Source organism: Megascapheus bottae, chromosome 22 (assembly GCF_031878675.1).
Source record: "Megascapheus bottae isolate mThoBot1 chromosome 22, mThoBot2.hap1, whole genome shotgun sequence".
Classification (NCBI taxonomy): Eukaryota; Metazoa; Chordata; class Mammalia; order Rodentia; family Geomyidae; genus Megascapheus; species Megascapheus bottae.
The window spans coordinates 17,385,141-17,408,607 of NC_143530.1; the positions used below are offsets into that span (position 1 = coordinate 17,385,141).

Here is a 23,467-nt window from a genome sequence, read left to right on the forward strand (position 1 = left end):
TCCCTGCCCCCTATTTCAGGAATCCCAATTTGCTGCCGGCTGACTCTGGCAGAAGGCAAACCTTTTTAGGATAAGAAAATAACATCTAGATGGTCTTCACTGTGATCCCAGGATGGAGATATAATCACCACTCTTTGACAGACAAAAAATTCCCAAGGTGCAGAGAATTTAATGAGATAAGGATATCACAATCACCCAGCTAGTATGACTCATAAGTCACTGTCTTCAAGTTTGTGCAACCATCTCACTAATGACTAACTTGATTTCCTACTATCAAAAGTCTTCAACCTGCTGTACAGTACTTTACTGTACTAAATAACCCAGGATAATATGCCTGACATGTGTATATTTTCAAACTAAAGAACTGAAACTTGCCGGGCATGGTGGCTCATGCCTGTAACCCTAGCAACTCAGGAGGCTGAGATCTAAGGATCAAGGCTCAAAGCCAACCCCAGCAATACAAAATTTCTCTAATCATGAATGTATGTGTGTGTGCGTGTGTGTTTATGCTTGTCCTGGGTTTGAACTCAGAAACTTGGTACCATCCCTGAGCTGTTCTGTTCAAGGCTAACACTCTACCACTTGGGCCACAGCTCCATTTACAGCTTTTTGAGGGTATACTGAAGGTTAGAATCTGATGATCCTGTCCTTCAATTCACATTCCTCAGATCTCAGCCTCATGAGTAGTCAGGATTAAAGGCCTGAGCCACTGGTGCCCAGCCTCTAATAACATTCAGCAATACACTACTAAGCTATGCCTAAATAGTCTCAGCTGGCAAGCAACAGACTAGAGGTTAGCTTGAGTACTGGAGTTTAGCCAACCAAGACAACACAGTGATGACCCTATTTGTTAATTTTTTCTAAAAAAAGCTTTAAAAATAAAGTAATATTTGAGGATTACAATGCAAAAAGAAAGTTGGAAGGAGATATAAACTGTAGATCTCTTGCCACTTTCCTTCTTCCTCTAGATTACAAATAATCTAATAAACCAGCAATTCTGATCTCATCTTCCTGGAAACTCATGGGAGCTTTCCAGTTAGTATTTGGGGGCCAAACTTCCCTCCTTATTCCCTCTCCCCTCACTACCATCTTTCTAAAACTTTGAAAACACTGTAACTTTTAGACAATGTGAAATATGCCAGAAAAGTTTAAAGGGAACTCCACAATATACAATGTGGAGGAAGCACAGTGTTTTAAAAGCTTTGTTAAAGTTGTTAAATAGTTTCAGTTAAGTAGCTCAATGGAAGTGTCTCCTGTAAGAATACAAAATCCTTCTGGCCTGTATGCTCTGCGCATGCACACAATGACACAAATCCTCTCGTGGCAGATTTCTAGCACCCTTATCTATAAACCATGCACATGCACCACCGGATTGACTGTGTTAGGCTTGGTAGAAAACATACACAAATCAAATGGGTGAGGAAAAAAAAATATCCAATCCCCAGCATATCAACATCTTATACACCCTACATACATCATAAGGAGGGAGACCTCTATTCCATTCATACATTTAGAGAAATTTAGAAACAGAAACAGATTCCTCAGCCCAAACACCACCTCCTCTCTCTCTTGGCCCCTATGTCCCTTCCCCTTCCCCCACTCTCTGCTAGCACTAGGGTTTGAACTCAGCACCTGGCAGATGTCCCTCACTTTTTTACTCAAGACTGATGCTCTACTACTTGAGCCACAGTTTCACTTCCAACCTTTTGGTTGCTAATTGGTTATAAAAATCTCATAGACTTTCCTGTCTGGCCTGGTTTTAAACAGTTATCCTCAGCTCTCTGCCTCCGGAATAGCTAGCTTGCTTGCTTGCTTGCTTGCTTGCTTGCTTTCTTTCTTTCTTTCTCTTTCTTTCTAGAAAGCAGGAATAAAGCAAAGCTTTATTTAGAACATCGATTCAGAAAGAATTATACCATTATCTACAGGACAACTTTGCTAAACATAATCTACCCTCAGAAATCTTTCCTGGTTGCATCACATTTAAGAATGTCACTTTGATGAGTTAGAAATATGACAACACAAAAGCATGAGTCTGCTGGCAGAGCTCTCGTGAGTCAAGTTTAAACTCAATGATGCGTGTCGTTGAATCTTTGGAGGATTGAGGAGATTAGCTCCCCTTAAAAACCTTCTGGGAACAAGAGAAATCAATGCATTTAAAGCTGTATGTTCTCTTCTCCTCAGTATCACTACACCTCTGCCCTCATCACTCCCTGTCACTCCAAATTATAGTGTGATTGCATCTTTAACATGTCAAGTTCACAGACCTTCAAGGCATCTCATGAGAAATATATAAAAAGCTCTTTTCAATCTATGCCTCTTATTGGCCCATGGATACATACACCAGAACAGATTGTGTAAATATACTTAAATAAAGCTTTGGGCCCTAATAGATAATATGTGAATGGACATTTTGCCAAGTAGCTGCTAATAACTAACAGGGCAGATGCAGCCTGACCAATGTCACTGTGCCTGGATACTTATTCAACAAAACCAGGCTTTCTGATCTTAGATTCAGTGCTGACTGATGGACGTATAGATGGAAGACAGGCCCCTGCTTTTGAGTAAAGACCAACATTATCACTCATGGGATTTATTTGTGTAAATGCAGCTTTACTAGCACCTTCATTTACAATATTGCCTAGAGTTGCTTTCAAGTTGCCATGGTGGAGTTAATATAAATGTTCCTCATACTGTAAGTCAAACACACATTTACCCACCTAACCTGCCAAACAGCACACCTTAGCAGTACAGTATACTGCAGAGTATTTGCTGTTCCCTCTCACTATCTCCTGGTGGACTAGGAGATGTGATGCGTTGCTGAGAATAGGGGGTGGGGGTATAGCTCTATGGTAAAGCATGTGCTTAGCATATACAGGACCTGGGTTCAATCCCCAGTCACATAGAAGAAAGCAAGCACGTCATAGAGCATCTCACACTGCATACTGCTAACCCAGGAGATCAAAAACCAAAATTGAAGAAAGGTTCCTACTGAACAAATACTGTTTACAGACCATTGTAAAGTAAAACCATCCTTAAATCAAATTATCCCAAAAAGGTAGATTATTTTGGTCTGTCCTATTAACTCAGTGATCACAGAAAAGCACAGTTTCTTCAACCATGAAATCAATGAATCTACTTACAGGAAAATTCAGGAAAGTTTTGACCAAGCTTCTTGATTTTATATAGTATGCTATATATTTCAGGTAACTGTATTTAATGGCTTCTTTAGTTACCATTTACTAATAACCAAATGAAGCTCAGTGAATTAGCAGGAAAACAGCACTAATGGCATGCAGTACCTCTCAACACTGTTGATTCATAATGGGCACAATAAGCAAACTAAATATAAAGACCCTTAAAGTTGCGCTGCAGTGCCTTTATTTCCAGAGGTCAGATGTTGCCCAAGTATAGTCCATGCACTCCTAGGAGACCCTGAGATACATTCAAGGAAGTTTCCAAGTTCAAAACTATTTACACAATACCAGAACAAATCTGTCCTCTTTTGCTACATTGCCATTGGCATGGATGGTATAAAAGCAATGCCAGGGTAAACAGCTAAGCCCAACCCAAGACAGACACCAAACTGTGGTAGTATATTACATGGCCACATGCTCAGTTTGTTTCCAAACAAATGTCAATGTCCTTCTGGAACACCGTGATGGCATAGTAAAAACTACTCATTTTATGAAATCTAGTATATGTAATCTGTATAACAAATTGGAACATACACACAAAACACTTTCCAGATACCAAAGTGATTACTGACTATTCAATAGAAAGTTTTACAAGCTAGTTGAAGCCATCAACAAAAACAACTTCTTTTGTTCAGGGAATATTGAGAAATAGAAGACAAAGTATGGTTGTTCTGATCAGAGACTGGCACATCTTCCCTCCAAAGCAAAACAAGCCACACTGAAGAAATCATTTGATAGAGACATTTTTTTTTTTGCAAGCAATAAAAATTACACCTTTCAAGCAAATATTTGGATTTAGGGAGACTTGTGTTTGCAACAAATAACATCTGTGTTTGCATCTTGGGAGGCTGAGTTCTGAGGATCATGTTTTGAACCCAGCTCCAGCAGATAAATCCAATCCAAGAGACTCTTATCTCCAATTAGCCAGCAAAAAGCCAGAGTTGGAGGTATAACTCAAGTAGCAGAGGAAGAGCACCAGTACTGGAGAAGTGGGAGGAACCACCACCAACAACAACAAATAAAACCTTCTGGTGTTAAGGGCTTGAACTCAAGTCTATCTGCATGCTAGACAAGTACTTTACTCATAAGCTACCTCTCTAGCCCCTTAGTGATGTTTCTAAAGCCATGAATAAGTATTTCCAATTTGAGTTGTAGTTTATAATATGCTAATACTAGATATGATCCGCTTGACAACAGACAATCGTTTTGCAGAATGTAAGGGAGGATCCTGGGAACAAAACCACTAAGACCTGACAGACACAGGAGGCCCTCCTGCTATTATCTTATTTCACAGGCAATCTGTTTGTGTTACTGGAAAATATATACAAAGCAAAATATTTTCCTTTTTTCTTTCTCAGTTCACTTTTTTATGAGCTACACAGGAAACATCTTGTCAAAATGTGAGAGCAAGAAGTTCCCTCTCATATAACAAGGACTAAGCATGAAAAAGTTCCCTGCACCCTGAAAAAAGAGGCAAATCCAACCTTGAGTATCAGATTAGAAGCTCATTAGCCATAACTACAATATAGAAGAACTTGCTTCACCATCCCCCAAGGACCCACACTGGAAGGAGAAGTCGTAAGCTGTTCAGTGCTCCCTTTCCTCACCCAAATCAGCTGGCTAGCGTACTCCTGGGACACCATACCACTTGGCACTGCTTTTCAGGTAGGTGGGAAAATTCATTGCAAATGACATTTTTCTGGGCAAAACTCTGATGATGGCAAGGATTACCAGCAGCATCAATTCTCTGTGACATGCAAGTTGTCCAAATAGCTATGTAAGATCCAGCTGAAATGTCTGATTTGTCTTCATTCCAACCAGCTAGAAGAGTTATTGAGATGGAACCCATCACACTGGAATGTTCTGTGTGCTTCCCTAAAAACAAGTAGCAGCATATAGAAAGGGGAAGAGATAGAGGTAGGTAGAATAGATATTCTGGAAGAGGTAGCAACAACACTTGACTTTGTTTGAGAGTCAATTAAAGTTGACGGGATTCAAAGGCAGGTTCTCTCTGGGGCTCGAACCAAACAAATGAGAGGGCTTAAAGCTATTCTAGTTCAAGTTCATAAATCCTAAAGGCAAACAAATAAAACTCTCGAAACTAACTAATGCCAGGTTTCACGGTCTTATTTTCAGTATCACAATGCATTTACTGGCAAACTGATCTTCACCAACAAATGCAAAAATAACTAGCAATCCTGATTCATAGAGCAACTGTGCATTAAACGTCATTTGTTAGGATGTCAGCCTCTAATTTATTGTGGAAGTAATGTTATATATGGAAATTAGGTAAACTAGCACTACGGTTTACATAGAGAGATTAAGTAAAGTGGTGCTGTGGCTTGAGTGGGAGAGACTTAGCCTTGAGCACAAAAAATGGACAGTTCTTAAGGCCCCAAGCTTAAGCCCCACTACCGGCACAAGAAAAGAAAATACCAACTAAAGAGAGATTAAGTAAATTTTACAGGCGGGTATAGGAACCTAAGAATTGCATTATTTCCATAGTAAATCTCAACATTTTCTGAATAATAACTCTGATTTGGGGCACATTCATGCACTGCCACAAGCCATCTGTGGTGCTAAATGTATCTGAAATGATTACTAGAAAGCAAAACAGAGATTTGGAAATTCCCGATTCCTCTGTGACAAAGCGTCTCTGGAGGCCATGCACAGCCTTCAGTGCCCACATAGACCTACAGCTCTGAAAACAGATTTGAGAGTAACAAAAAGGTCAAGAACATAAGAGGTAGCTTACCTGTGATCAAGATGACTAAAGTCCTGCAAATTCAATTCCCTGGTGTCTTGTGTTAGATAAATTGTATCCACATCCTGTGTGAAATAGAATTCAGCAATGTCACTAGTCCATGTACTTGATCAGAAAAATAAGACAAATGCAGACAATCAAACAATGGAAGAGGCATGTTCCTTATGGAATCTAAGGAAGGAAGGTTTTAAGCAAATACAAAATGTATCATGGGTAGAGAGGGAGGGGGGAGAAAAAGGGGGAAGGATGGGAAAAGGGCTGGGGTGGGAAGAGAGCTCTAGAAAGTGCAAATATCAAACAAAATACTCTCCAGGTATGTATGCAGGTTCACTCACCCATTGTACTTCTTCCTTGTATGAGAATCCTAGCCAGTCACAAACACAGGCATACATCTGAGAAAATCCACCTGAATCACAAAACAGAAATGCTGTAATGTTGACAGGTCTTCACCAAAATTATTTTATTTAAGGCTTAAATCTGAACAATGGTGGCAATGAATGCTGAGTATCCTTTCCTTTGGGACAACTGCAGAGATTCTTTCCTTTTTCCTTTAGTAAGCAAACAGCAGCTTAGTATAGGATGTTCGTCCACCAATCTAAAGACTGTGTGATACTAATTACACCTTAAGACTAACTGTATTTTCACAGTAGCAAACCACGAATAGACTTAACTTCCTGGCAGGTGGACATCCAGCCAGCCACTTATATTTTGGTTTTAAAATGCATGCTCACCACAGGGGCCCTGCTCTGCCACGGTCTGGCTGTCCCACAGAGCCTGGAGGCTGGCCAGGCGCTCAGATGGCTCCATGGAGACTTTTTTCATGATTCTCCTGCGAGATGAACAAAAACAACAGATTTTAAAAATCAAGTGTTTGGAATAGCACATTGAATTTTATTTCATCATTGACTTTTTTGTTGTTGTTAACCAAGATAGGATTTGCTTCCATGTTAGCACACATAATTCTATGATTTGAGCACTAGATGTGCTATTAAACCTCTATATTTAAATATATTCAAATATATGTAATATTAAACTTGTGTTTAATTTTCTTATTATTACTGAAGGTCTTAAAAAAAACCTCATCTTGACATTGTTTAGTTGTTTTCTAATATAAGACTTTGCCAAAATAGAAAATAATATGGTCTACTTAGTGAATAATTGTGTTTATATTATTTTATATTAAAATGTATTATAAATCGTCCAGAATTCAAGTACAAATCTGTTAAGTTCTTCCCAGTACTCTGAATAAATGTCTATCAAGGATGTGATCCCTTTTATATTCAAATAACAGATGCTTTTACTGTCTTTTCTCCTGGGCTACAAAATCTTCTGGGGCTGAAGTTCAATCTATCTTCTCCCAACTCCCATCTTCTCCTCCTCCTGAGAAGCTAACAAAACCCCTGCCAATACATTCAGAGCAGTGATCTAAAACACGGCATACCATCCAAAGTGTCATTATTCATAAAACTGACAAAATAGAAGACTTCATTCTCTGGGTAATTGGGAAGAGAAAGAAGGTCATGCCTGTAAGATTACTAGAACAATCTGTGGTGCATATTAAAGGCTCAATAAATGATAGCTGACACTGTTGTAGTTATCGCTCACTATTTACTTTATTAGTAACTTGTTAATTCATTAATTCACTCAAAAGAGCTGCTAAACAGCCGTAATGCATTAAGACCTATTTCTAGCCACAAGACAGACAACAATAAATAAAATAGTTTGCTGACAAGCTAAATATCTACTGAGAAGCAGACAAATGAATATGGAATATAGGAAGAGAAATGCTAATATAGGGGAATTGTGGGGCAGGAAAGCACAAGGAGTTTGAAATGGTCTTCAATACATAATACAGACAGAAAATTTTAATTGGAATGCTTGAGTCTGGAAGTATTTGGGCAATGCTCTAAAAGATTGAGATACTGGAATATCTGAGATGTTCTACTTAAATATCTCTGCTAAGAAGTACGAGAGACAAAGACAAAATCAGGTGGAGGAGAGGAGAAATATATGAGTCATGGGCCAGAAAAATCCTTCATAGTTGGGTGCCTGTGGCTCATGTCAGCAATCATAGTTCCTCAAGAGGCAGGGATCTGAGGATCAAAGTTGAAAGCCAGCCTGGGTAGTAAAGTCTGTAGGACTCTATCTCCAATTAGGGAGCCAAAAGTAGAGGCATAGCTCAATCGATTGCTAACCTTGAGACAAAACACCAAGCAACAGTGTGGGAGTATAAAGCCATGAGTTCAAACCTCATTATCAGCAAAAAAGAAAAAAAAATGCCCTTCACTGGCAATGAAAAAAGCTTGGGCTCACCAGAAATTCAATGTAGTTAAAACCAGTGAGAAAAAAGTGTGAGGGGAGAGGGTTGCCAGGAGGCTGGAAGGCCAATGTGAGCCTTGCAGATTCAACTACATCATTGTGTTTTATTATTAGGACAATGGTGAACCATGGAGAAGTATAAATAGAGATAGATGAGGTGAGAAGGCAGGCACTGTACACAAAGATGTGCAAAGAAGAAATGAAGACAAAAGTGGAAAACAGAGATTATCTGAGAAATCAAGAATGAATCTCCTAGGACCTTGAAGAGGACAGCAGAGTGCAAAGGTTGTGAACTTCCATTGGGAAACTGAAAAGCTGAGGTGTTTTCTCCTATGGCTCAAATGTGGGTAGACAATGGGGCAGTTTGGATGGCTGTAGGATGCAGATTTTCCAGGTGAATGTGCCAGATAAACAGTGGGAACAGAAGGAATGGAGAATATTAAAAAAAAAAAAAAAAGCCTCCCTGAGGTGTGGCCAGGATGGTCAGGACAAAAAGAGAAGGCAAGAAAGGGAGAGAGAGCCAAGGCATTCATTGATTTGAGGCCTCGAAAAAGTCCACATCCAGTACTTCCAAGAGGGGTGAATGAAAGGACAAAAGGAAATGGCTGGAGAGGGATGATTAAGCTATAGGTGCACCATGGGAAAAACTGTTCCAGGAAATGCCAAGGTCTAGGACGTGGATGTGAAAAGGAAAGTGAGACAGAAGTGAAGAGGTCATGGGCTATAAGGAAGGGTACTGGGTCAGTTACCCCAGACTATGACAGGACTTAAGGATGAAGGGAAAAATTGAACATGCAATAGATACACTAGCTCTCATCTGAAATATTTGGTGCCAGAGGTATTTCAGAGTTTTAAGCATTTGGGGCGGAAGAGGTGGGTGTGGAATGCCTGCATTTGCTTAATGAGGCATTTGCTATATTGAGGATGGGAAGCAAGTCTAAACACAATTCATGGCGACTTTCATGTTCACTTGATTCACACAGCATGAAGGTAGTTTTATGTGATAATTTAATAATACTGTTCATGAAACACACTTTTCCTTTTTTTTTCCTTGGTGCCAGTCCTGGGACTTGAACTCAGAGCCCAGGCACTGTCTCTAAGCTTTTGTGCTCAAAACTAACACTCCACCACTTGAGACACATCTCTACTTCTAGCTTTCTGATAATTAATTAGAAATAAGAGTCTCATAGATTTTTTCCTACGTACATTGGCTTCAAATACTGATCCTCAGATTTCAGACTCCTGGTAAGATTACAGGCATGAGTTACCAATGCCTGACCACACTTTTCCATTTGCAGTCATGTTTTAGATTTGCAGGAAGTTTTAGATTCTGAGGCACTTTCGATTTCAGATTTTCAGATTACAGATGCTCAATCTATACAACACACTGATTTGAATGATAGAGGGCACTCTATCATGCTCTGTCATCTTTAATGTTCTTAAATCATTTTAATCAGACTGAGAGGCAAATGATTGCAATTATTTCCATTTTCTGATTGGCTGGAGTTTAGATAAAATGTTCTAGAGTCTGACAAGTTACCTAGTTAATTTCTTCTACTCTTGCAGAAAATCTCAAACATGCATCAAAACATTTAAGTACAAACTTTCTGCTGCCATTGGCAATACCTTTCTTATTCTTTATACATTTGATGATTGAGGGATAATCAAGAACATTCAACTGATGTCAAATGTCATTAATTCTTTTAAATTGTATGTGCAAGTAAAAGATCTACAAAGTGTAGCATGTTGTTTATCTATTCTCCCTAAAAATAATTCTTATTAAGTATTAGTATTCTCCAAGTCTTCAATTTGGGTGTGGACAAATGGAAGAAGGCACAATTAAAATGATATTCTTTCTGATTCCACGGTATCATCCTGGTAACTTGATGAAATTATTTTTCTGGCTACATCAAGACAAGTAAGGCTAAACACTACACAAAGCAGTCAGAAGCAAGCCTGGGCATTGAAATAGCTGAACCAAGTAAGCTTCACACATACCAAGCTGGACTTCTGTCTGACTTTATCTGGCATCACATGTTTTCTTTTTTTAAATTCTTGCTTTGTTTCAGCAGAACCTCAGGGTATGCTATTTCAATGACATGTAAGAGAGACATCTGGTATGCAAAAGTAGGAAGAACACAGGGTAAAAAAAATCTTTGGCAGGAATCTGGTGAGACAAATAGAGAACTGGTCTGAATAGGGTATGCAGACCCCAAAGATTTCATGTGCTAGAAGCTTGCTCGCCAGTATGGCAGCATCAAGGCAGCAGAGATGGAACCTAGTTCAAGGGAATTAGGACATAGGAGTGTCCGGTGAACTAAGTTCATTCTTTGAAGGACAGGATTGCTTTACAACAGGACACAGGCTCAAGCCCTTTCTGCATGAGGCTGTTTCCCTTCCTGCTTCTTGGCCATATTTTGACGCAACGGGGGAGGGGGGAGACCCTTTCCTTTCTTCTTATTTTACTACTTTTCCTCACAATAACCTTATATTTCACCTTTGTTTCATAAGGGAAAATTGTACTATTATTTTATTATAGTAGTAAAGAAATATTGTTATAATAAACCCATATAACACACAAATTTCAAATATCATCAACGAAAGAATAATCAAGAATGCCAAAAACGTAAGAAAGATATGATCAGTCTTCTGCCAATGAAAGGAGGATTCTGACAATATTTAAGAAAATTAAAAATAAAAAACAGTCAGGATGGTGGCTAATACCTGTAATCCTAGCTACTCAGGAGGCTAAGATCTGAGGATTGAGGTTCAAAGCCAGATGGGCACTAAAAGTCCCTGCGACTCTTATCTCCAGTTAACCACTAGAAAACCAGAAGTGGCATTGTGGCTAGCCTTGAGCTGAATAGCTCAGGGATAGCACGCAGGCCCAGAGTTCAAGCCCCACTACTGACATACATACATACATACACACACACACACACACACACACACACACACACACACACACACACACACAAATAAATAAATAATAAATAATAAAATTAAATAAATAATAAAATTAAATAAATAAAAAGCAAATAGGTAACCAATGCATGGGTAACTTGTATTGGAGCTTGGAATTCACACCCTGGGGGCTCAACTTTAGGATTTTTGCTCAAGGCTACATTCTATCACTTGACTCATGCCTCCACTTCCAGCTGTTTTGGTTTGAATATAAGAATATCATGAACTTTTCTGCTCTGGCTGACTTTGAACCTTACTCCTCAGATCTCTGCTTTTTGAGTAGCTAGGATTGTAGAAGTGAGCCACTGGTGTTCAGGAATGTACTGTTTTGAATTTTGTAACCACCAGAGAAATTTGTTACATGTACCATGGATTCTCCATGCCAACAGTCCAGGCCTCCCAGGCAGCCCCTCTGGATGGATGGCTGTGGCCTCCAGCATAAACCATCAGCAGTTTCTACGACTTCCTGTGATGCTCATAAAACTGCACTCATAGTATTGTTCCCATTTTACAAGTGAGGACACTAAGGCACTAAAAAATAAATTTAACTTACCTATAGTCTCATTCTCTACAGAATCCACCCCAACCTGCCACTTTCTGATTTTGCCCTAGCCTTTTCCCACCCAGGTTTACCCAACAGCCCCAAGGTCTGATGTTGGTATAACGATAATCCATATTTTATCCTAAATTCAAACACCTTCACTGGCTCACTGTCCTTGAGGCTTTTATTCAAAACTCTTTGCTTGGGTTTCATGAGCATCAACTTATAGCAGTACCTATAGACTACCCAATTCCAGCTAAGATGAGCTGCTTCCTCCAAAGACAAATGGCACCCGCACAGCCTCCCTCTCTTCCACCATTTTTGTCATGTGACTTCAGAACCTGGGCTACACTCATACAATGATCACTTCCCTGCCTTTGAAAAAAAAAAAATCAAATACCATTTTCTTGACATCCCAAGTTAAATGACTTTTCTCCTCTGATGTGCGAGGGTGTCAAGTTTGTCCTGTTAACCTTCTATCATTTGTGGAATTTCCCTAACACTATCTTTGAATGGTAAAATCTTCCACAGAGAGAAAAGGATCTCACTATTCATCTATATCGCTTGAGTAAGTTCTTGAATTAACATTCTCTAAATTCATTCTAACTAGTATTAATGACTTCATTTACTGGGGGACAAAAAAAAAATCTAGTTTCATTTTTAGAAAACAGCCAAGGTTCTTGATATTAAAAAAAAAAAAAAAGCTGAAGGCCATAACAAAATAAAGTAGCTTCAGGAAGAGAAATGTCATTACAGACAACTCTGTGAAAACAGATTCAATGACACTTATGCTATAAATATTTCCCTGTCTCTCCCACTATCTGTTTTAAGGATAAGTTGATATGAGTCATAAGAATATTAACTAAAATATGCTAACAGTGGTTTAATGTGAGGTGATGCTTAAATTTCATTGATAGGCATTTTTTTATTCTTCAAATAACTTTTCTATTCTAAAATAGGATGTTTGATTTGATGAGGGGAGATGTCATTTTTGTATACATTTTTGTATACCAAGGTTTGAACTCAGGGCCTTGAATTTTTTTTTTGCTCCTTGCTGGCCAGGACTCCAGTCCAATATTTTGGTGGCTAATTAGAGATGGGGTCTTGTGGACTTTTCTGCTTAGGCTGGCTTCAAACCGTAACCTTTTAGAGCTCAGTCCTCAGTGCAGCTAGGATTACAGGTGTGGGTCTTTTGGTGGAAGTGGCACTATGGCGCCAAGTAGAAAAACAATGGTCTTGAACAATGGAGTTCAAAGACATTGCCCAGGCCCTGAGTTCAAGCCCCATGACAAAAAATATTGCAAGAGAAGGATAGAAAGAAAAACATCCTAAGATATAATGGGAAAGTAAGAAGAAAACATTGTGACTATTAATTTTAATTAAATAATTCTTGCCCATAAGAAGATTGATTATAATTACATACATACATATTTTTTAGATATTTGATTTTGATCCATGATGTTGTTTTCAGAATTATATTTGGGTAAATTCCAGAAAAATCAGGCCTTTGGAGGTATGGTTTCATTTATATATCCAAACTTAGATTCTTCAATCCAAAGTGAGGGCTTCTCTGGTTTCTATCTCCTCTTGAGTTTCCTAATTCCTAATATCTGCTGAGAAGATTCTTTTTAGTACATCAGTCCCCAGCAGAAAGGGACAAAAAGCTGGGAATAGAAGGTCTCTGAGCCAGATGCAGGTAATGTATTTAATGGGACAAGTGACTTCAAGAAGGCTGTGAAGTTCAAACAGTTTCATATTCTCAGCAGGACATATGATCTTACAGGAGACTAGCTTTGTTTTGTGTATTCTATGTTATCTATACACAGGAAATATTCCCCTCACTGGCAGCTCTGACTTAAGGAATATCAGGAATGTAGAAGAAAGGAAACAATAAACCACTTTCTCCCTCTCTGGTCACAGTAACCAATATAATATAACTGTATGTTCCCCTGTAATTCAATCTAAAAAACTTCAGAAGTAAAATTTATACCACAGCAGTCACAAAATACTGGGATTTATTATGACAAGCTAACTATGTGTGTGTTGGTGTGGAAGAGAAATGCAAGTCAAGAAGATTTAGATTATTTCCTTTCTTGCCAAGTAGTTTTATTATCTCCCCCTATCCCTTATTGGTTTCTCTATTGGAATTCCTTTCCCTTTCTTTATCTTCTCTACCTTCTCTAAATCCTGTCTACGCTTTCTCAAGTGTATCTCACTGGCAAAGCCAATCTGTGCTCAGCTCCCATGAGTGACCAATTACTCCTTGTCTCAACTGAATCATGCCACATCAGCTCAAGAAATTATAGTTGGTGGCAGGAGCAAAGTCTCCTAAATTCCATGTGGTCCCATGTCACACGATCCAACAAGGGTTAGGCAGAGAAGTGGGAAATTGATGTGTTCCTTCAAAACCTTGTTCAATGACTACCATGTTCTGATGGCTATGGACTGAAGGTTAAGAAAATATGAGCTTTGCTCAAGGAGCAACCAACAAGTCTACAGGAAACCAGTATGTCCAGTGCTCTGTATCCCTCTCTCCTTCATAGGATCTTGCTGTGTTGATCTCAATAATTTTTACGTCTGTCTGTCTGTCTGTCTCCTGGCCACTCTCCTCATTACAAGCACATGCTTTAACATTTCTATTCTTAAAACCAACAAGAATCTCCTGTGGTCTCTCAGAGTCCCCTAGTTACCTCCCACTTATGAGTGGAAACATAGCAGAAATTCAGTAAATACTTGTTGAATGTATGACCACAAAAGCAAATAGTAATAATGAAATGCAATGTGTGATAGAACAAGGAGTGGTCAGGGGGCTCTTAGGGGCACATGAATCACAAGACTCTTCACAGATAAGAGGACACATGAGCTGGGTCTCGGACAAAGAGTTTGTCACTATTTGGAGTTCATATATAGGTTCTAACAATAGAAAAGATGGATTGTGCTATTGAGTAGGCCTTCAGTGTCTTATAACTTAAATTTTATCAGGAAGCCTAGCTATGATTCAGCTGATGCAAGAAATAGATACCCCTTCAAGGAAAGAAAGATACCAAATGACAGTATGAAGGATCAGTCCCATGGAGAAGATCCAGATGTAAAGAGACTAGTCAGAAAACTGTTGCCCTAGAGAAAGTGACAATCTGAACTACAGCAGTAGAAGTGATAAGCAAGACAAATGGCCAGATATAAAGATAATGGGAAAGACCAAAGCAGCCATCAAGTGTGAGTAAGGACAAAGAGATTGATAGGACTCACTTCTTATCTCATGAGACTATATGAGGAGTGAAGCCATTCCCTAAGAAAGACTACAAAATAAGGGCAGGTTTTGAGGAGAAAGAGCAAATAGCTCATTTTGGACATAGTGATCGTGAGCAATTTAGGCATCCTCAAGATGTCCAGCAAGTAGACTGGAGGTGGAAGTAGGGATCAGGGGAATTTAGAAACCAGGACGTATAGAAAAATTGCCTCTCAAGAAACAGAAACAATTATTTAATACATCTTTCATATTAGTTACCTGAATTCTTTACAGTTGCATGGAAATTGGATGACTGGAAACACTATCTTTATAAACATTTGCTCAGAAAAAGAAAAAAAATTGATTACCCAAAGTACTACAAACTGGTAATCCTTCCTCCCCCAAGTTCCTAAACTATTAAACAAAGCTTTCATTTTAAAGAAAATAAAGTTGGGTAGAATACAGCCTATAATCTCAGCATCTGGGGAAGCTCAAACAAGAAGATCTTCAGTTTGAAGCTATCATGGGTTACAGAGAAAGAGTCATCCATTATAAATACTGTCTCAAAAAGGAGATATTGCTCTGAAGTGTCCTTAGGAAAGTTCAAAGTATAAACCCTTCCTAAATAAGGCTGTGCTTAATGAGTTTCTTATTTTCATCAGTGCTCACGTGGAATGAAAGGAGGACATGTGACTGGGAGACAGTCACATGGCTAAAATGCAATTCAAGGGAAAGGAGTTGTAGTTACTGTGAGCTGACGATTACCCAGAGAGTCCTCTGATGGCTTTAAGGATGATGTGGAAACCATTTCTAAGGAAGACTTACTTCTGTGCTTTTCCTATTGCCATTACTGATTTATCCACTACCCTCATAGACCTGCAGAGTACCTCCTAGTATACATGTGTGTGACCAGAGATTAGCAAGACCAGAAATTCCAGCCAGGCAGGAGCCAGGGACTGGCCTCAACTCACCTCTTCCAGCTATCAACACAAGGCCAGGCACATTCCACTCCCTCAACAACTAGCCATATTAGCACTCAGACTCATGCTTCAGTAAGGAAGAACCCCCAGAAATTTCACACAAGGCCAACCTTTCCCTTCTTATATGCTTACTTCTTTTGGGGAGGAGGGGGGGGGGGAGAGACAACACAGTGAAGAGCTCTGAACAGTACCAAGCAAGTTTTCTAAGACAGAGATTGAAAGGGAGTTCTTAACCCACTGGGCCCCCTTCTATTACCTCAATGCTTACAAAGATACAAAGGCTATTTTTTCTGATGCAGGGAAATGTTCTGTAACTCTAAACCATTCTCAAAAGTTCCCTGCCACCACTCTACAACTATAAGCTCTATTATTCAAGAACATAATTCTAACTTAAAAAAAAATAGAAAAATAATAATAAAAGCCAGGCATGGTGGCTCATGTCTGTAATCCTAGCTACTCAGGAGGCTGAGATCTGAGGATCAAGGTTCAAAGCCACCCAGGGCACTAAAAAGTCCATGAGACTCATCTCCAATTAACCACCAGGAAACCAGAAGTGGTGCTGTGGTTTCAGGGGGACGGTGGTAGCCTTGAGCTGGAGAGCTCGGGAACAACGTCCAGGCCCAGAATTCAAGTCCCATGACTGACCAAAATCAAAAAGGAATAATAATAAAGAACATGTGTTAACAAAAACTACTAATATCTACTAGACACTCGTGGCTCATGCCTATAATCCTACCTACTCAGAAGCGTTATATCAGAGTATCTCAGTTCAAAGCCAAACCAAATAGAAAAGTCCATGAGGTGCTTATCTCCAAATTAACCAGCAAAAAGCAGAAGATAGAAGTGTGACTCAAATGGCAGAATACGGGCTTTGAGCAGGAAAAAGAAGCAACAGGCATGAGGCCGTAAGTTGAAGGCACAGTATCAATAGACAGACAGACAGACAGACAGACAGACACACACACACACACACACACACACTAATACACTAATGTCAGAAAACTAAGAAGAAACTCAAAGCAGCTAAATTTTTAGTTAGTTTTATGTTCCCTTTCACTGAAAAGTTTAAAAGGAAATTAAAAACTAACAAGAAAAAGGAAGAACAACTCTCATTTATGAAATTAATATTATACTTGAATGCCAGGCACCAGTGGCTCATGCTTGTAATCCCAGCTACTCGGGAGGCTGAGATGTGAGAATTGCAGTTCAAAGCCAGCCCAAGCACTAAAATCTGTGAGGTTCTTATCTCCAATTAACCACCAGAAAACCAAAGTGGCACTGTGGCTCAAGTGGTAGAGCACTAGCCTTAAGCTGAAGAGCTCAGGGACAGGGCCCAGGCCCATGACTGACCAAAAAAAAAAAAAAAAAAAAAAAAAAGGGCCGGGAGTTTGGCCTAGTAGTTAAAGTGCTTGCCTAGCATGCATGAAGACCCAGGTTCGATTCCTTGGTACCACATACATAGAAAAAAGCCAGAAGTGGTGCTGAGGCTCAAGTGGTAGAGCTCTAGCCTTGAGAAAGTCCAAGGACAGTGCTCAGGCCCTGAGCTCAAGCCCAGGACTGGCAAAAAAAAAAAAAAAAAAAAAGAAAAATTATACTTGATGCCTTAATACAAATATTCAGCCCGTGCAAGCTGAAGGTCAGTAAGTAAATTGGGAGAACACATTCACATTGACATTGGACATCTCATGATGGATCTTGTACGTCCTTTGCTGCTGCCCCTGGCTATCTCTGACAAGAAAAGGACTGCCATTGTTTGAAGGGGAATTTATTGTTCATGTGCATCTACACTGAGGCAGGCGCTGTGCTTCCATCCTAGCTAGTTAGACTGGAGACTTCAGGAAAAGATCAATCTCAAATAGGAACAGGAACGAGGGTTAGACAGTATGGAAGCAAATGAAGTTTTGAATGAAGAATTATTTGCATTTTCTGGCTTTGTAAGCTCATGTTTACATGTTTATAAAGATAAATTCTAGCTGAGTAGAAATTTTCTTGAGACAAACAGAAATTTCTTAAGAATTTTACCCTGATTATATATCACTGATATTGCAGTGGCCATGTGAATTTACATACTTTAAAGACTGTCAGAGTTTCAGTCTTATGGGGATAAAAGCATGTGAAGGGGTAGCAATGATTGTTAAGAAATGTACCTTTTATCTGGAAAAATAATGTAACTCTTCTATTAATTACAATAAAAATAAATAAAAAAAGAAAAAAAAACAAATATTCAGCCCATGGCATCCTGCTAATTGCTCAGAATAAAATCACACTAGTGTAAATCAAAAGTTTTTACATTACAAATCTTTCAATTTTAGTCTCATGAGTACAAATTAAAGGACTGCCAAATCCCTCATCATTCAAACATTTTTAAAAAGGCACAGCCCTAACAGAAAACCTCAGAAAGTCCAAGGACTTGAGTTTTGCTATTTAATGTCTAAGATGAAGGAAGTCTCAGAGAGGAACTAGGTGAGAGAGGAAGAGGAAGGTATGTGTGTATTTGGCAATTTGAGGAAGAGCAAGGCCTTTGCTCTCCTTGGCCTTCCCTAGGAAACTCACACTGGAGAGAGGCCAGGAAAGATCTTCCGCAGGCACGTGCCAATGTGAGCCAGCACATCACTCACGTCTTCAGGCGACGCCATCTTCATAGAAATGTTGCATTTCTCAGTTTCCACAACCATCTGCAACAACAGGGTGGTACACTTCTTAATAAGGAGTCCAATCTTTTCCCTTCAGAAGTTTAAACTTGGTACATGATGCAGTCACGCAGAAATACACTAATACAATAGCAACTTTTCAACAATCACTTCCTTGGGCCTGGGTGTGGTGGCATGGGCCTACATTCCAGCACTTCAAGCAAGAGGATCTTGAGTTTGAGCCCAGCCCAAACTATATAAAGCAAGATCTTCACTCAAAAATACAAACAGAAGTAGATGGCCAGTGCCAATGCCCAGCTATCTTTTCTAGCTACTCAGAAAACTGAGATCCAGAAGGCCAGGATTCTGCTTAGCTCATGCAATAAAAAAAAAAAAAGTGTCTGAGACTCCATGTCCAAAATAACCAGGAAAAAGTTGGCTGGAGGCATGGCTCAGGTGGCAGACCAACAGCTATGCATGTAAGCCAAGCAAATATGTTGGGAGTATAGGTATAGACCACTACACGTGGCTTAATTCATTCTTATTTTTCAGTCTATCTATGTAACCTCATTCTCAACAGTTTTTGGTATAAGATATGAACACCTACACCTAAGTCTTGGCAGTTTATTACTCTGCTGTTTTAATTCTACATATCTCCTCTTCTTAAGAAGGCTGAAGTTTTTATTAAACACTTGGATTTTTCCTTTGCTCAGTGACAGGGTGGGGGGATGATAATAATAACAATAATAATAATAATAATAATAACTTTCATTTAAACATTTTACAGCATTTTTTAATCTTTGAAAAAATGTGGATTCTTTTTTTTAAATGAAAGCAACATATTGCCCTAAGGTCGGAATATGAGAAACTTTGCTAAGATTGCTTCTCAGGAGAAAGTGACAAGGGAAGAGGTCAATTTGAATCTACCAGTTTGACCTTTAGAGATACCTGCTTCAGATTTCAGATGTTTCTGAAACCCTCCTATTCTCTCCCTATGTGGCTAAATCTTCAGAGAGCTGTACATTCCCAAGCACTTCAAGGAAATGCTTCTGTTTTGGGGAGGACGAGAGGGAAGAGCAGAAGCGAGACTTGAATTCCTTGAGTTCATCTTCTTAAAGCCAGGCACAATGGTACACATGAATCATTTGAGCTATGTGGAAACTGCAAAATAGAAGGATTATGGCCCAGGACTGCCCCAGCATAACTGAGATGCTATATAAAAATTAATCCAAAGCAAAAAGAGCTAGAGGCATGACTCACATGGTAGAGCATCCACCTACGCAAGCACAAGGCCCTGAGTTCAATGTCCAGCAATGGCACCACCAAAGTAAAAATCAACCTGAAGACCAGAGTAGGTCACAAAAGGGACACATTTCCCCTTAAAAGAAAACCCATCTCAACTACTATTTTCAAAGACAGCATTATCTTGATTCTAAAACAAATTATGCAAAATGCAGTCCTTTTGGATTATGACCCCAAAATATCCTCTCACGTTTACATCTTATTATTACCTAATACAAAAACACGATGGGGAAATAGTACATGTACAATTAAGCAGTTCCATGAACAAATCAACTTGTACAGTCTGCTTTCAGTCTTCCTGAACTGAGCCAACCTGAAGCTATCTCTGAACCTATTGATATTAAAATGAGGAAGTAATGTAAGGTATCTGTCATGATGACAAGATCAAAGTAAAGGGTCCTAAGAATGTTACTTTGTCATAGGACCATCCCACACCGTGTGGAATTTGCCAACAAGTATTTCATAAATATTGCCTCTGCACCAGTTAGCAGTGCCTAGGGGAACGAGGGAGGGAGGGAGGGAGGGAGGGAGGGAGGGAGGGAAGGAGGGAGGGAGAGAGAGAGGGAACCAAGCTCAACTTCTGGCTTTTGGTGGTTAATTGAAGATGAGTCTACTGGACTTTTCTGCTGGGGTTGGTTTGAACCTCAATCCTCAGATCTCAGAGTAGATGAGATTATAGGGATGGGTCACCAGTGTCCAGCAACCAGGGCCAGGTAAACAGGTCATCAAGTTTATGCCTGGCATGCCCACTTCCAATCTTCCCTCCCTGGGCAATTATATTTTTCACCACAGGGTACTTCTATGTTTTTCACATCTAGTATGCATCTATTCAGTTCACAGTTTGGGTGCAAGTAATTAGTAATTAGCTTATTCTAATTCTGCTTAAAATCTTAACATGTAATCATCCCTAATTGCACAGGATTGAATGGAATGACAGGGAAGAGAAAAGATGACAGGTGGGGGGAAGAAATAAGGCCTTTGAATTCAACCTTACAGGAGAATAGTCACAAAAGTCCTGGCTAAGATGTCACCACCTTTGCATAATATAAAGAGCTCAACAAAGCCACAGAGGTGGGATCCACATGACACATAATCTCATCAGAAAAAGAAAAAGAAAAAAGGACTGTTGGTCAAATACCACTGTCCCTTCTTTCTCTGCTGAGAAGAAACAAGAGTGTCTAAAACATTCCTTATTTTTGTCTGGGAGTATATCTAGGTTGCAGCATGCTGGTGAAGCTCTGGGCTTAATCTCCAGTACCACAAAAAATAAACACAATTAAAATCAGAATGATAGCATTTTTTTAATGATTCAAATTTCCAATTCATTCCACCTTCTTTTTTAAGTTAGAAATCATGACTAAATTTGCCAGGTACCATTTTTTTTTGCCAGTTGTGGGCCTTGAACTCAGGGCCTGGGCGCTGTCCTTGGGCTTTCTCAAGGCTAGAGCTCTACCACTGGAGCCACAGCACTATTTCTGGCTTTTTCTATGTATGTGGTACCAAGGAATCAAAGCCGGGTCTTCGTGCATGCTAGGCAAGCACTCTACCACTAGGCTAAACTATCCCAGCCCCCAGGTAACATTTTTTGAAGCTAATCCCTAGTTCAGTCTGTGAGGCGTTTCTTTTTTCTCATGGAAACAAGTAGAGGTGGCTATCCTGTATCACTCTATGACAAAGCCAACAGTAAACCTTATAGTTGGAAGGGGAAAAAAAAATCAAGAGCAAGAGTTCAGCTGCACAAGAAATCTTAGCAATTCTATAGCTATAAATGTATGTTAATCCTGGCCTCTATTTACTGACTATGAAAACAACAAAACTGGAGGACATGAACATTGAGACGTATAAAAATAAGATAAACGCCTTCCATAATTTCTACAAGGAAAAGAGCAATAGAAAGTCACACTTTAGTAACTCAAAAACATACTCCACTACACAATCCAATGAGGCTATGTTCTGAGAAATTTCCCTGAATTTATAAACTGTGACTGGAGATAAAAATAGAAATGAGTAAAACATAAATAAATCCCAGAGAACATTAGCAATGAAATATTAATTAGGGTTAGATAGTAAGTACCATACATAGATACTATTTTCTGTATGACTCTACACAACAGACAATCAAATCTAAAGACTTCAGGGACCTGAGGCTACAGAGGTTACTGGTTCTCAACCATTAGAACACAACGACAAAATAATGCATATTAAATAAATATATCTATAGCTATCAATATACTTATCAAATATATACATCATATATGTGTCTACTAGAAACTTAATGAATCAATCCTAATTGTCTGTCATATTATATACATGTACTGTGAATGTGGGAAGTAGAAGTGAGAGTATGGGATGGAGGCTGGCCTGAAACTGTGATCCTCTCATCTCTGTCTTCATGTTCCAAGTAGCTAGAAGTTTTGATGGGTGAGCCCCATCAAAACTGTTAAGGACACAGGGCTTAACTAAACTACTTTTTACCCAGTTTCTCTGAATGGTAGGAGAGCTGAGACTATTAAGAGTGATTAAGATCCACTCCTGTAACCATATGGGAGAATTCTGTGTTACCAACATCCTCTTTTTAACACAAAGGTGTGCGCGCGCGCGCGCGCGCGTGTGTGTGTGTGTGTGTGTGTGTGTGTGTGTGTGTGTGTGTGTTGTGTGTGTGTGTTTAAATGCACGGCCTTGAATTCTTTCTTTACATTTTTATTTTGCTCGTACTTGGTGCTCTACCACTTGAGCCACACTTCTACTTCTGTTTTTTTTATTGGCTAATTGACAATAAAAGTCTCTCAGATTTATCTACCTTGTCTGGCTCCAAACCTCAGTCCTCAGATTTCAGCTGCCAGAATAAGTAGGATTAAAACTGATAACCATTGGCACTTAGACCTGACGATCACATTTTGAATATAACCCTAGCATTAATATCTCACCAATTCCTTTCAATCCCATTCCGATCCCCAAGTAACAAGCAAGAGCATTTCTGAATTAAGACTCGTTACATCTATTATGCCATCATTCATGAGTGATCACTGATTCTACATATGTTTGACCATTTGGGCAAACATATGCTGTCATGATTTTTTCTTAACTGCTGTCTCTGAAAAATGATAAACACATAGGATAAAACCTTGCTGTAAGATAAGCATGGAAAAGTTCCAAGGATTTGTGTCTTATCTCAATTGATACGAAGTAACAATTTTAAAATTTTCTTCTAAGAAAAATACTGGTAAACTACATAACTCAAATACACACTCCTTATAGTTCTAAAAAGCAAAGTGAGGGGTATAAGAAACAAAATAAAAATACAAAAAGAATTGAAAAATGGAAAAATCAATAAAATCAAAAGATTATTTTCCTTTGAGTAGATTGAGAAAATGAATAAGCTTCTAACAAAACTAATAGGAAAAGAGAAAATCATACTATTATTGTCAGTAATGATACAGATCTTAAGAGAGTAACAATAGGAGCCAGGTAAGATGGCTCATGCCTGTAATCCTAGGCTGAGATCTGAGGATTACCATTCAAAGTTGCCAGGCACAAAAGACCA

General features: G+C 39.1%; 1 protein-coding gene across 6 annotated transcripts in view; it reads right to left on the reverse strand.

Moving 5' to 3' along the window:
• The window catches only part of Carmil1 (capping protein regulator and myosin 1 linker 1), a 270,455-nt gene that overhangs the window by 132,141 nt on the left and 114,847 nt on the right, over positions 1-23,467 (reverse strand). For all 6 annotated transcript variants that reach the window (XM_090356285.1, XM_090356284.1, XM_090356283.1 and 3 more), the window contains exons 5-8: positions 18,545-18,666; positions 6,690-6,787; positions 6,294-6,364; positions 5,950-6,023 (exon numbers count right to left, since the gene is read on the reverse strand). In XM_090356285.1, coding sequence (XP_090212411.1) covers positions 5,950-6,023; positions 6,294-6,364; positions 6,690-6,787; positions 18,545-18,666 — 365 coding nt within the window. The remainder of the gene's footprint in view (positions 1-5,949; positions 6,024-6,293; positions 6,365-6,689; positions 6,788-18,544; positions 18,667-23,467) is intronic.